This window comes from Spea bombifrons, chromosome 1, assembly GCF_027358695.1.
Source record: "Spea bombifrons isolate aSpeBom1 chromosome 1, aSpeBom1.2.pri, whole genome shotgun sequence".
Taxonomy (NCBI): Eukaryota; Metazoa; Chordata; class Amphibia; order Anura; family Pelobatidae; genus Spea; species Spea bombifrons.
The window spans coordinates 23,697,580-23,711,774 of NC_071087.1; the positions used below are offsets into that span (position 1 = coordinate 23,697,580).

At 37.7% G+C, this 14,195-nt stretch overlaps 1 protein-coding gene across 4 annotated transcripts in view; it reads left to right on the forward strand.

The window, feature by feature from the left end:
* The window catches only part of CRACD (capping protein inhibiting regulator of actin dynamics), a 65,481-nt gene that overhangs the window by 41,188 nt on the left and 10,098 nt on the right, over positions 1 to 14,195 (forward strand). For all 4 annotated transcript variants that reach the window (XM_053458608.1, XM_053458601.1, XM_053458624.1 and 1 more), the window contains 7 exons: positions 3,895 to 4,030; positions 5,379 to 5,543; positions 6,333 to 6,404; positions 6,879 to 7,061; positions 7,613 to 10,574; positions 11,206 to 11,396; positions 12,054 to 12,204. In XM_053458608.1, the coding sequence (XP_053314583.1) occupies positions 3,895 to 4,030; positions 5,379 to 5,543; positions 6,333 to 6,404; positions 6,879 to 7,061; positions 7,613 to 10,574; positions 11,206 to 11,396; positions 12,054 to 12,204 (3,860 nt within the window). The remainder of the gene's footprint in view (positions 1 to 3,894; positions 4,031 to 5,378; positions 5,544 to 6,332; positions 6,405 to 6,878; positions 7,062 to 7,612; positions 10,575 to 11,205; positions 11,397 to 12,053; positions 12,205 to 14,195) is intronic.

Genomic DNA, 14,195 nt, shown 5'->3' on the forward strand with positions numbered 1-14,195 from the left:
TGACTGCCTTAACCCCGTATGGCATTGAGGCCACAAATTTGTGCATATTTTATAATCCACATGAATCCAGCACCCTTTTCGCACATGCCAGAGAATGTCTAGAGGTATCACACTGTGTTTTACATTTCCCTTTTTAAATGTTCCCAGATATGTTCAATAGGGATGAGGTCATGTGTGGAGTGGGAAATCAATACAAATTAGCACTCCCTGCTCTTCCTTGGATTTCAGACATACTTGGCAGGCCTTTGATGTGCTTTTAGGATCTTTGTCCTGCTGGTAAGAGTCATTTACACATAGCTTTAGCCAGAAGGTATCACATGCCCTCTGCAGGATAGTGCGGTACCTCTCTTTGGTCAAAGTATAGTAGAGTTTTTATTTAAATCTGGATATGTCCTTCACCATATTTAATTGTGGGCTTTACATACTGTTGTAATAGCTGGTCAGGTGGCCATCTTCCCACATTGTGATTGCAACCAAACATGTAAATTTTTTCATTCATCGGGTGTTAATTGTTAAAAGACAAATAACACTTACATGTTATCAGGCTCTCAGGCCCACACTGACGCCTCACAGGGGACCTCTACCTTCCTCGCCTCCCTCCGTTTCCTCAGCTATCCGCCTGCGACTGCACCGTTGCGTGGTAGGCCGCATCCCCAGCCTCCAGTAACACACATGCTGCAGTCGGTGAATGCCTCCGTGCTGCAGCCAGAGTTGGTGGGTGGGGTCTTGACTGACAGCCCTATAAAACCCCAGCACGCACGTCATTCAGGGCTTAGATATCTACTAGGTTGGTTCTTCACCGTTTAGTCCCCAGTTCCTTGTGTTATTCCCTTACAATCGTTGATCGACTTCCAGGCGCTCCAGCCTCGGCTATGTTTTCTGGACTATTCTACTATATCCTATCTTGACCTGGCCTGATTATCATATTGACCCTTTGCTGCCTGTACCAACCCTTGCTTGTTTTACCAGTCTGCACCCTTACTACCTGCCCTATTGGACTGCCTCGTTACCTTCCTTGGGCCTTCTGGTTACCCACCCAGCTATACGATCCCAGCATGGTCCTGACACATGTATGCTACGATGTTACTATCTATCACATTTAGGGTATCACAACATCTCTCAGAATTATAAGCAAATGATGTGTGGAGAGCATATTCATATAAATGGCACATAAAGACTAAACAAAGAGATACAACTGATTTGTCTGAGTGTTAAAGACATTCATGATTAATAAGTATCAACTGATTACAATATTTTACAATGTTTCAATTAATGATGAAGTAAAACCATTTGAGGATGACGAGTTCCGAACATTGGACTCTTACTATATAAAATGTCACAGCCCTGCGGCATTTAAACAACATTAACCTAGTTGTATGAAATATACTAATTATACCTGAATTGCATTAGATTGCAAGCTTTCACGATTACTTAGGGCTTCTCTTCGGTATGACAATTCACAGTAGAACAGTGAGTTCATAAAATCTATCATCATTTCCGTTATAAACATCTATTGCACTTTGTTCCTCAATCACAAATTATTAAACGTTCTTTGGGATGATAATTGTGTGTATGTTTGACTGTGATCTGTGTGTCTGACAGTTGTGTATGCGGGTTACAGTGGTGTGCAAGGCTCGGTATGGTCTGTGTAACTTTAAGCATTAGTTTCACTGAGAATGATATGCGTGAGTGTATGATGGTGTTGCTGAGAGTGGTCAGTATGGATGAGTGGTTACAGCAGAGTATGTGGCTTGGTGTGAAGAGTCAGTGGTTCAATTTGCAGTTTTGCAGAAAGCATATACAAATCAAATCAAATATTATCTCACATTTAATATAACTGCAACTTTTAATTCATGCTTTTTTTTATACATATTGTCAAACAGTCATATAGGAAAAGGCAACTTCTAATGGCTCATTGTTGTAATAAATAATATAATAAAGAAAATATAGTTAGAGAGACCTCATTGACACTTAAAAGCACATTTACCAGTTTTGTGTGTGCCAGAGAAGTATAATAGGGGTGGATAAAAAATCGGGGTAGAAGATTTTTTTTAAAAAAAATTGATATATTATAATCTGTGTTGTTGAGACCTGATCCTTTCAATTCATACCTTTCTTTACTAATCATCTGTTGCTTTATCTTGTCTGTTTTGGGCACACGTATGTTTGTTTTGAGTTTTGAGCATTATATTTTTTATACATATATATTTCTTACATTTTAAGAGTCCTCCTTCATCTGGATGATGTTATAGTTGCGATGTGAGTTACTATTCAGTTCTGCTGGGAAGCTGTTGAAACTATCCCCCAACCTTGCATACAGTACATCTAAGCCCTTGACCCTAATTTAAGACTAGATTATTTTGTGCTACCATTCCACTCTTAAAAATATTTTGCCAGCCATTCAACCCTTGTTGTTTAAGAGATGTACAGTTAAACGAAACACTCAAATTTTAAAAAAAAACATACTCTCAGACCAAGAATGATGATATTTGATACAGATTGACATCCAATAGCTGCCCAAAAGGTGACATTTCCTACCCTTGGTCAACATTACTCATACTAAACACACAACGAGGTGGTGCTAATCTTAGCTCATGTAGTCATAATACACAAAGGTGGCTTCCCATGGTTTTTATTAATTAACTGTGAACTTGTATTTGTTAGTAATCGCTCAAAACGTATGCACGGTTGGGTGGCAAAGAGCTTAGCCGAGATGAAAGGACTTTTGATAACTCGAGCACAGCTTCTGATGGTGATAAACTTTAGGTGGCATTCATTGCTATTTTTGAATCCATCAAATATTATGCTCTATGGAAGGAAAAATAAATATATATTTTTTTTTTATTTTGTAAATGGAAGAATAATCAATAAAACATTCTAAAAAGTTTGCTGTATACTGTAAAAGCTACAAAAAAAGGGAAACAGAGACATAATAAAAGTACCAGTAGTACGTCATTTAATACTAATACTTTACTATACCCCAACTTCAAATGTGGCACTTTTAAGACAATAGTTTTAAGGGGGCTGGTAGTTGTTGCACTGGGTAGGAGAAGACTATTAGTTATTCCTTTTGACAAATATACATTGGTTTTTAATATAAAGTATGGGTGATATATTTTATGTGCACAGTTATGTGCAAAATTATGCTAAGCATAACTAGAATTTAGAATAGTTCATTTGCAAATTTCAACCAAAAGGAAAGTGAGAGGCTCCATTTTCCCAGCAACACAAAAATGTAGGTGGTCTGGACCTATGCGTGCCCCTTCCTAAGACTAACAAAGTTCAGGAGGGAAGGTTATTTCAAAGGAGAAGAAATGCTAGAACTAGAAGTCTAACATAATCTAACACTAGAGAACAGGTTTAGATGTAAAGTAAGAAAGTTTTATTTTACTGAGAGTGTGGTAGATAAATGGACCAGCCTTCCATCATAATTAGTAGAGGCTAATTCAGTGAGATTTATGGGACAAACATAACACTATCCTGAATCTAAGATGAGACCCAGGACTGATTAAGGTCTGAGTCTTTACAACAGGGAAAAACGGGTCACTATAAACCTTGATGGCAGCCCCATGCCTTGCCATTACTAGCCACATGTTTTGAAACACTGAGCTATTTGGCTTCCCCTTAGCTAAATTGTGCCAGTCCAACCCTGATCAGCTAAACAAGTGAAACGGTAACCCTAGTTCTTTTTCCCCCATTTAAATGTGTGACTAATAAAAATAAGTATTGAGGATTTTTTTTGTTATAAGATAAATGGTTCATTCTTTAACAAGAAGGTTTTTAAACATAGTCTAATTGTTATTATTCTAATCTATTAACCTAAAATATCTGTTTCTGCTGGATTACCGATCAATAATTTGTCCTTATATGTGCTTCTCTACCTTGTAAATATAGTTATCTCGACAATACCATGGGAACAAGGGCATTCTCCCATGACAGTATCTTCATACCAGATGGGCAGGCTGAGGATGAACATGATGATCAGAGACTGTCACAAGAGTACCTTGGAGGGAAAGTAAAATCGCTCCAGGTAAAGCCAAAATGCATCTTGTATAGCGCAAAGTTTCTGAAGTATTGAGTATTTCAGAACATTCTTAAAGGAGTAGTCCCACCAACCTCAAATTAAAATGTGTTTCCAATAATGTTGTGCCATTTTCTTTTTTTAATGGTTCTAGTTTTTGCATAATATAATGACTTCTGCATATTTGCTAGTTGGATATGTTCTAGCTCTGCTATCTTAGTTCAGTACACCAGACACATAAATGGAATGGAACTCTAACTAATAAAATTCTTTAAAGGAATGGATTCCATTAACATTCCCATAAAGAATCAGCTCAGTGTGGCATTTGAGCAGGGAAAGTCATCCAAACTATCCCGTGACTGATAACAATATCACAGATAAAGAAAATTGATTGGAAGAAAATGAGATAAAACCAGGTTTTTTTATCATTGATAACCTTCATTACTATATACTGCGCTGTATGTTATGTTCAAGGAGTTTTTGTTTTCCATGGGACTTAAACTCATTTGACTTTAAACACTAATTGTAGTTATTGGGGGTAAAATCTGTTATTAGAGCAGCCAGTTGGAAAAAAGGTTGAGAGACCCTTTTAAAGCAAAGTTGTATGATGGTTCTTGTGGTATGTTAGCGCTTAAGCAACTTGTTTTTTGGGAAATAACTTCCTTGTTTTTGAATGCAAGTTTCGACCACAACACCCAGTAGTACAGCAGGCAGTAGGCAGCTATTGCAGTACATCCTATACACATTCACCAAGACGGAATGCATAGAAATTCCATGAAATGAGCACAGAAAGGTTCCAGTCAATGGAAAATGCTGACTTAAGCCACTGTTAGTCTAGATATCACAAAAGGTATATATGTGAAAATAGGTAACACAAAAAAACTCTTAACTACCCAAGAGAAGACCTCTCCATTGCTAGCCCTCACCCCCCTACACCCGGTTTTACTGGTAAATGAATCATGTTCTCAGAGCAAACCTTTCTTACATATACTTGTGCTACCATCCCATATTATATATGATCCCAAATAGGCGAGGTATTCATTTGCTCAATTCGTTCTTATTGGAATCTGCACACTTCATTACAGAAATGAGGGCACAAGCATATACCTGAAAACATTTTTAGTGTGCAGCAGAAGTAGACACATCATGGCAGTTATTAAAGGGTTGCTAATGGTAATGAAAGAGTGTTGGAGCGCAGTATTGTGTTCAGTAGCATTGTACAAAAGAATTACAGAAGGATCTTACGCTTTTATTTCTCTCACCGCTTAAACAGTAACAATAAAAACAATACATCCAGTTAATTTCAGTTTGAATTTTGAGAGACCATGGGAAAAACATTATTTTTAATGTATTTTAGCAACAGTTAGCTGGAAACATCCGTTTTGGGCAACCACCCAGCAGTATTTCAGGGAGACGACTGCAAGACCTGAATGTGAGTTCAGAACAAATGGAGGAGACGCACAGCAGCCCTATGGAGATTTTAGGAGAGCGTGACACAAAGCCGCTAGAAAATGCTGACAAGGTAATACTCAGAACTCTGGAGAACGCGTACTTGTGGGGCTAATGCCTTTAAACCGGAGGTTACCATATGGTAGAGTCCAAAAGTCGACTACCACAATCTGCTTTTATCTTATATTTTTGAGAAACTAATTTGTTTGACAAGATGTACATTCATTTTTTCACGACAATATATAATTTTCACTAATCAGAGTAAATAAATATATATTTGTTCGTGCACTAAAAATCTAAAATTCTCAATATTGGGTATGGCCACAATTTGCCTTAATGACTGCTCTGTCTGGCATCGATCCTACAAGTTTGTTCATCGTTTTCAAATCCCATTGTCTTACAAATGTATTATTGATCCTCTTGTGCCTCTTGGCGTTGGATGGCTTGGATGGGTTATAAACCCACTTTAGAAATGTTGTACCAGCATCAATTCCTATGGCAACAACCTATCAATGGCAGCCTTTGTGTCACATAATGATTAATCACATATGAATGAAACAACAATCAACTAATTATTTCTGTAAAAGGGTTTGGGTATTTAACAGTAAAAATGATAACATAGAAGCAGGTATGACTATATCTAGTCTGTCCATTTTTCCTGATATTTAGATCTTAATCATGTCTTGTCTTGAGGCCGTTCCACTTATCTACGCTCCTCTCATTGTTTCAAATATGTTTTCTAAATATTTCTATCATAAAACGTCATAATGCGAGGCCCACTTTGAAAACATATATTTCTATGTAATCTCTTGCCACTGCTGTAAGATGTAAATCAATGTAATTCTTGTCCACTCACTTATAGGTCACTGGATCACCAGGTTCTATGAGCACAACGAGGTACCCTCTGGAGCCAGAACAGAAATCAGAGGAGAAGGTATTATTGCAAATGTATTATATAAATAAGTATAAAGTATATAAAGTATCCACATTTGCTCAAACATATTAGCCTTCTTCCAAAGCTCTTATATACTCATATATGCAGTAGCAGTCTTCTTATGCAGATTGTACATATTATATACATGCATGTGTCTGACCAGCACTCACTAGAAGACTAACTACATTTTATTAAAGGGGCAGAACCTTTGTTTTTTTTGTTAGTCATCGGGGAGTGTTGGTTCCACTCATGCTCTTTGTTCAGTGAAAATAACATCGTTCCACCTTAGATTCTTCCCATTTATACAATGCATACATAAGCAATGCTACATGCATTTGTACAAGTATTGGGGACACAGCCTAACCTAATTTAGTTTATGTAAAATGTATTCTAAAATATACTATATGTTTGCTATCATACATTTGGACCGTTTGGGGTGGTGTAAAGATATCCACCATTTTTGCTTCCTTACAGGTGACTCCAGTAAAACTTTCCCGTCCTAAAAGGCCCTTGGCTTCATCTGGCACTATTGAGTCTATCAATCTAGATGCCGTTCCTTGCGTGGTTCCTCGTCTAGATAACAGTGCTGCGAAACATAAACTTTCTGTTAAGCCAAAAAACCAGAGGGTGTCAAAGAAACACAGAGGCATGTCCCAGGTACATTAGACATTAGTGTAAATAAGTGAATGTTTTTAATGTAGTTGTAGAGAATAATGAATAATATATATATATATGTAAATATATATATATATATATATATATATATATATATATATATAGTCTCACAAGTGATCTTTTGGATTGATTTAGGTATTTCATAGGATGGAATTGGGCAGGGAGCAGGGTAAAGTGGGCACTGAGTAAATGGAACATGGTTGGGGTGTGGGAGCAGCCACATTCCGCTCCCCTGCCTGGAGAATTAAGAACTTGACCCACAGGCCTGGGAAAGCTATGCCCCACCTTGAGACTTTGGTTAAACCTGAGTTCTAAGGCATGTGTACCAAAAGTACTACACTGGTGGTCTTGTTTTCATAGATTCACAGGCTAAAATAAAATAACAAATATGGTATTGGAAGGATTATTTCACAATTATTGAATCTTATATTATGATTCAAAATGGCAGAAAAGTTGTGTACATACCTGCAATATACATGTGACTAAAGAATACATTTTCTTCTTTTTTTTTAAACACTTTGTGGGATTATCAGCATATAGAAGACATAGAATTTGAAAATGAGAGTGATTCCAAACTGCTAAGAAATGCTGACAGAAGCACGTTCTGTTCAATGGAAACATCAAAGCAGGATACAAGCATGTCAGGCCTTTTAAACTGTAAAATGCTTCATGAACAAACATTTAGCAAACTCCAAACATTAGCAGAAAAGCAAAAGGCCCAAGACAATAAACAGGAGTTGGGGATACCACAAGGCCCAGTCCATGTGACACATGAGTATGAAAGTAGATGCTTAGAGAAGGAAAGAGTATTAAAGATAGATGCACAAAAGCAAGAGGAAGAACGAAACATAAGACATGGAATCCATAAAGGTCTGGAAATAGAAAGGAAAAAAATAGAAGAGCAAAAGGTAACTGAAATGAAAGAGCAGCAGAGTCATGTGGAAGAACTTAAACAAAGGGCTGAACAAAGACACCAAGAACTGGAAGAGCAGCAAACTCTCCAACTAGCAGAAGAACAGAAAGAACTTCAACTGAAGATGCTGAGTGATCGCCAACACATTGATAAACAAAAACAACAAGAACTAGAGGAGCAGAGAATTCGCCAACAAACAGAAGAGCAAGAGCAGCAGAGAATTCACCAACAAGCAGAAGAACGAAAACAACGTGAGTTAGAGGAGCAGAGAATTAATCAACAAGCAGCAGAACGAAAACGCAAACTAGAAGAGCAAAAAATATGTCAACAGGCAGAAGAACGAAAACAACGTGGACTAGAGGAGGAGAAAATGCACCAACAAGCAGAAGAACGAAAACAATGTGAATTGGAGGAGCAGAGAACTCACCAGCAAGCAGAAGAACAAAAACAACATGAACTACGGGAGCACACAATTCACCAACAAATTGAAGAACAAAAACAACGTGAACTAAATGAGGAGAGAATTAACCAACAAGCAGAAGAACAGAAAAAATGTGAGGTAGAAGAGCTGCTAATTTGGCAAAAAACAGAGGATCAAAGACAAGGTGAGCTACAGGAGCAGATATTTTACCACCAGTCAGAAAAACAAAGAGGACATGAACTGGAGCTGCAGAAAACACACCAACAAACACAAGTGGGAAAACAAGGTCTTACAGAGGTGCAACAGGTAGAAAAACAACAGTGGGATGCAGGGAGACATAGGACGGAGGAGCAACAGACTGTAGAAGAACAAAAAGATTTACACCACCAGGGAGTTTCGGTGAAAACAAGTAATAGTTATACACAAGAACAAGATCGTTTTATGGAAACTGTGATAGATTTAGCAGATGAACATTCTAATGAAAAACATAAAATAAATGAAACAAATGCAAATGATAAGGAACTAAAACAGAGAAAACAAAAGCAAATTGAGCAACAGGAACTAATTGGTAAAGAACTAAGATGGCAGGAACTTGATCAAAGACAAAGGCCATTTACATTTAAAGTGTCATCGGGTGAAAATCAAATTATATTTGAGAAGGTTCATTTATCCCCAGTTAGTCCTTCGAAAGAGCCACCCATCCACCCAGATACACAAAAAGATAATAAACCAAATATTAGTTCAATTGCTGTCCTATCAGCTCAGTTTGTTCCCCACACAGCCATTTTAGTTACTGGAGCTCAACTTTGTGACACGGCATTGAATCTCAATCAGATTCAGGATACAGCTTGTAAATCTTTGTTGGGACTCACAGAGGAAAGGAGACACTTGGAAAGCATACAGATTAAGAGCGACAATGACACACACAATGCTAAACAAATGAGCAGTAAAACAAAGTATACATCAGAATCAATGGACAACCAGTCATTCTTGGCTGAGTGGGCTTCCATTCGGTCAAAAATCCTTAGCAAATCAGAAAATAGCAGTCTTCTTGACAAGGACCGAAGGGGACCTCGTATATGTAGCGATGACTGGACTTCAAAAGGTAAAAGTGATTCTCACAGCAATTTAAGAAAAACATTGTCAGCTACTGCTAAATTCTCTATAACTCCTGCCTGGCAGAAATTTCCAGAAATTGCAAATTCCAAAGAGGATATTAGTTACAACTTGGCAAAGCAAACTAGTAAAGAAAACCCACCATCCATAAATTCCAAAAACGAAACTCAGGATAAAACCGCAGAGAGAACAGTAAAAGTTCGTGAAACCGTCACAAATAAAATAAAAAAGCAGGTTACAATTGATGGAAATTCAGAAGGCTGGATATTTTCCAAAGATCTTCCATCTTTTCTGGTTCCAAACCCTCCTGAGTCCCCCCGTAGGGGACAAGTAGCATATCAAAGTGTTTCTGAAACCCAAATGAGCAATAGCATCCGAAAAAGTGACAGATTACTACAAAATACTGAGGAGAAACTCAACCCATTTGGTATAAAGTTAAGGAGGACAAATTACTCTTTAAGGTTTAATTCTGACCCTCAAAACGAGCAGAGGAGGAAAAAAAGGTACAGTGCCGGCGACAGCTTTGATGGAGTTCCAGTTATTTTAGTTGCTGCAGATGAAGCAGAAATTAGAAATGATTCTAGATATTCATTGTCAGTATCACCCACCAAGGTAAAGAAAGGTACAGCTGCAAAGATAATGAAGGATAACTCAAATAATCCATCTGAAGGAGGACATTCTGCAACCATTCCACAGATTCCAACCTCTAGCTCATACGTATCTTCACCTATTAAAGACAGAATGGCACCAAAATCCCCCACTATACAAAAACCATCACTAGCACCAAAACCTACAACTCCTACTCCTCCATCCTCCCCACTTTCTCAGTTGGACAGGACAAGTATAGCTGACCAGCCAGAACAAAGACTGAACAAAAGTGAACAAGACAAAGAATTACTCAGAGACGATATAAAAGTGAATGCCATAACACCACTTGTAAGTCATTGTGAAAATGAAGAAAATGAAACAAAAGACCAAAAATGTTCTTTCCCATCCATCCCTTGGAGAGAAAGGTGCGACAAACGACCAGATCAAATTAACAGAGGTAAATATAATGTACATTTATAGTAAAATAATGGCCACTTTTTTGAGTGGTGAACCAATACAGCATTTGAATACCTGAAGTTAAGCTTAATTCTATTAATTGATGTAAAAATAGTGTAATGGGAATAATGAGGGTTTTTTTTAACTACTCCCAGACAATAAAACTATTGGGTTTTATACTTATGCACTACAATTACTACAAATTCACCATTGACATTTCCTAATAATACCTCCAAAAGCCATATTGCTTAAATTAGATGCAAACTAAAAATCAGGGGCAGGCTGGCCACTGAGACAACTTGAATCACATGGGAGGAAGGCTGAAGACAGGCTTCACGCAAGATAAGTTGATACATGTGAGTCAGTCAGCGTGTGTGTAAGCGGAGGGCCAATTGGATTTTCTAGCCTCTCGGCCAAAAAGGTATGAGCTCTCCCGTGCGAAATACCCTTCATATTCAGATTATTATTATTATTATTATTATGGTTCTCCTAAAGAAGAACCATGTTTGTTTTGACTTGACAAAGTCACCATGCTAATAATCAGAAATGTTGAAAGCTTGACAACTTGTATCTAATAACAACTCAAATGAATATAAATATTTATACTTTTTCTTTTATGTTTACTTTCCCAGAAAGACCTGTTCTCCAGAGTCGGCACTCTCTAGATGGATCAAGACTGATGGATCAAATCGAGTCAGCTCAACCTCTCTGGATAACATTAGCTCTGCAAAAACAAAAAGGATTTCGAGAACAGCAAGCTTCCAGAGACGAAAGGAGACAAGCCAGGGAAGCCAAGCAGGCGGATAAACTGGCAAAGGAAAATGTAATCAAATATATCAAACATATCTATGACACTATCATCAAAAATAATAAGGATCTGTACATGTAGAATTTTAAGTGTTTTTAAATTATGTTTTTGAGGTACCTCATAATAATGCACTTTGCACCAGTACCATGTATTTATTATCTACAATTACACTAGACAGTAGCATTTATCGGGCTACATTACTAATTTATCTAAATTTTTAATTAGTTTATGAAATTATTAATGAAATGCCATTATGTATATCTTAAATAAACTTTTATATGTAATACATATATATTTTCTTTGATGTGATATGCACTGATAAACACATTATGTTTTTTTCTACATGTAAATAATATTTGCTGTATGACATTTATGACTTTATTAGAAAATGTCACAATCCAAAATTCCAATGCTTAAATTCACTAAAAAAAACACCTTGGAAGTAGACAGACATGTATACATTGATGAAGGTGCAGTATTATACATAGACAGCGCATCCTATACATAGAAACATAGAATTTGAAGGTCTGTCAATAGTTAAATCAATAGCGTTACACCTTTTAATCTGTAAAAATGTCATGTTTGTTGAGGGATGCCAATTGATGATGGGTACCAACATGGACTCACCTAAGATATATAAATATATTAATATTAATGCTCTCTCTCTATTAGACCTCCAGTGTCCAGACAGGGGTATATAGGAGCAGATCTGGTTCTCTGCAAAAACCACCTGCCACAGAAGAGAAGAAAGAGACCGTGGTGACTAGGCTTCAGCGCAGAGAACAACTGCAGAAATCTAACACTCTCCCAACATCTGCCACAGGTAAAAGAAAATGCATATACACATATATGTAGACTGGGAAGCACCAGCTGGAGTGGGACACATACCAAGCCAGAGCCAGTTAATGGCCTAGGTCATGGAGCCTAGGTCATGGAGCCAGCCTATAAGCTTTCTCACCAGGGATAGGGAAGGACATGCCTTATGGCAGATATTTTGACAGTTGATAGACTCAGCAAAGGACACTATATTTTTTTTCAAAAAATGTAAAATTAAATTAAACAGACCCTCTGGGTTACAAATGTGTTAGAGTAATACATTCTGTACCGTTTAGGTCCCAAAGAGTAATGATTAGTCTGTAAAAAATACACGCATATACAGTGGATATAAAAAGTCTACACACCCTTATTAAAATGCCAGGTTTCTTGTGATGTTAAAGAATGAGACAAAGAAAAACCATGTCAGAACTTTTTCCACCTTTAGGCTAGGTTTCCACTTGGGTTTTTGTCCGGCGTTTTTTTCTTGATGAAAAACGCCAGGAAAACTGCCAAGAAAACTGCCACTGCATTTACCTGCGTTTTTTCTGCAGTTTTTTCTGGCGTTTTAGCCTTTCTGTGGAAATTGCTTTTTTTGACCTTAGGCAGTTTTTCCAGCCTTTACAAGTTAGAAGTTTCACCCAGCTAAAAGGGATTAGGATAAATGGCAAGTATCTGCCCTCTCCTGATGTCATTTACTTGGTAGACCCTTTTGTCTCTTTTCTGTGGTTTGTAAGGCATGCTTTATTTCGAATGTCTGCTCCTCTGGGAAGATTGGCCCCAAATGATGGTGCAAATAGTTTGCTGTTGCTTTTGGCACGCAGGATCCGGTCGCGTATGTTTGTTTGTAATGGCATGTTTGTTCCAAATGGTGTAAAATTCAATATGAACCAGTCCAGGACTTTGTTTTGTGTGAAACTGTTTGTTTTCAGCCTATTTCTCGTAGGACACACAGATACTGGGTCCATCCTCTGCATTGTAACTGTGGAAAAAACGCCATAAAAAACGCCAAGGCAATAAACCCACATGGCTTTTTCATGGCGTTTTTTCTCTCCCATAGACTTCTATTGGAGAAAAAAAGCCAAGATTTCTTGCAAAAAACGCCAGAGTGTCAACATGCTGCAGTTTTGAAAAACTGCCACAGAGCCCAAAAAAGCAGAAAAACGCCAAAGAGGACTGAAAAAAACGCCAAACAGAAAAACGCCAAGTGGAAATGGCATTTTGCGATTTCCTATTGAATTACAGCTAACATCTGGCTGCATGCGTTTTTCACAAAAAAACGCCAGGTGGCGCTATTGGCATTTTTAGGCTAGGTTTCCACTTGGGTTTTTGTCCGGCGTTTTTTTCTTGATGAAAAACGCCAGGAAAACTGCCAAGAAAACTGCCACTGCATTTACCTGCGTTTTGGCGTTTTTTCTGCAGTTTTTTCTGGCGTTTTAGCCTTTCTGTGGAAATTGCTTTTTTTGACCTTAGGCAGTTTTTCCAGCCTTTACAAGTTAGAAGTTTCACCCAGCTAAAAGGGATTAGGGTAAATGGCAAGTATCTGCCCCCTCCTGATGTCATTTACTTGGTAGAACCTTTTGTCTCTTTTCTGTGGTTTGTAAGGCATGCTTTATTCCGAATGTCTGCTCCTCTGGGAAGATTGGCCCCAAATGATGGTGCAAATTGTTTGCTGTTGCTTTTGGCACGCAGGATCCGGTCGCGTATGTTTGTTAGTAATGGCATGTTTGTTCCAAATGGTGTAAAATTCAATATGAACTAGTCCAGGACTTTGTTTTGTGTGAAACTGTTTGTTTTCAGCCTATTTCTCGTAGGACACACAGATACTGGGTCCATCCTCTGCATTGTAACTGTGGAAAAAACGCCATAAAAAACGCCAAGGCAATAAACCCACATGGCTTTTTCATGGCGTTTTTTCTCTCCCATAGACTTCTATTGGAGAAAAAAAGCCAAGATTTCTTTCAAAAAACGCCAGAGTGTCAACATGCTGCAGTTTTGAAA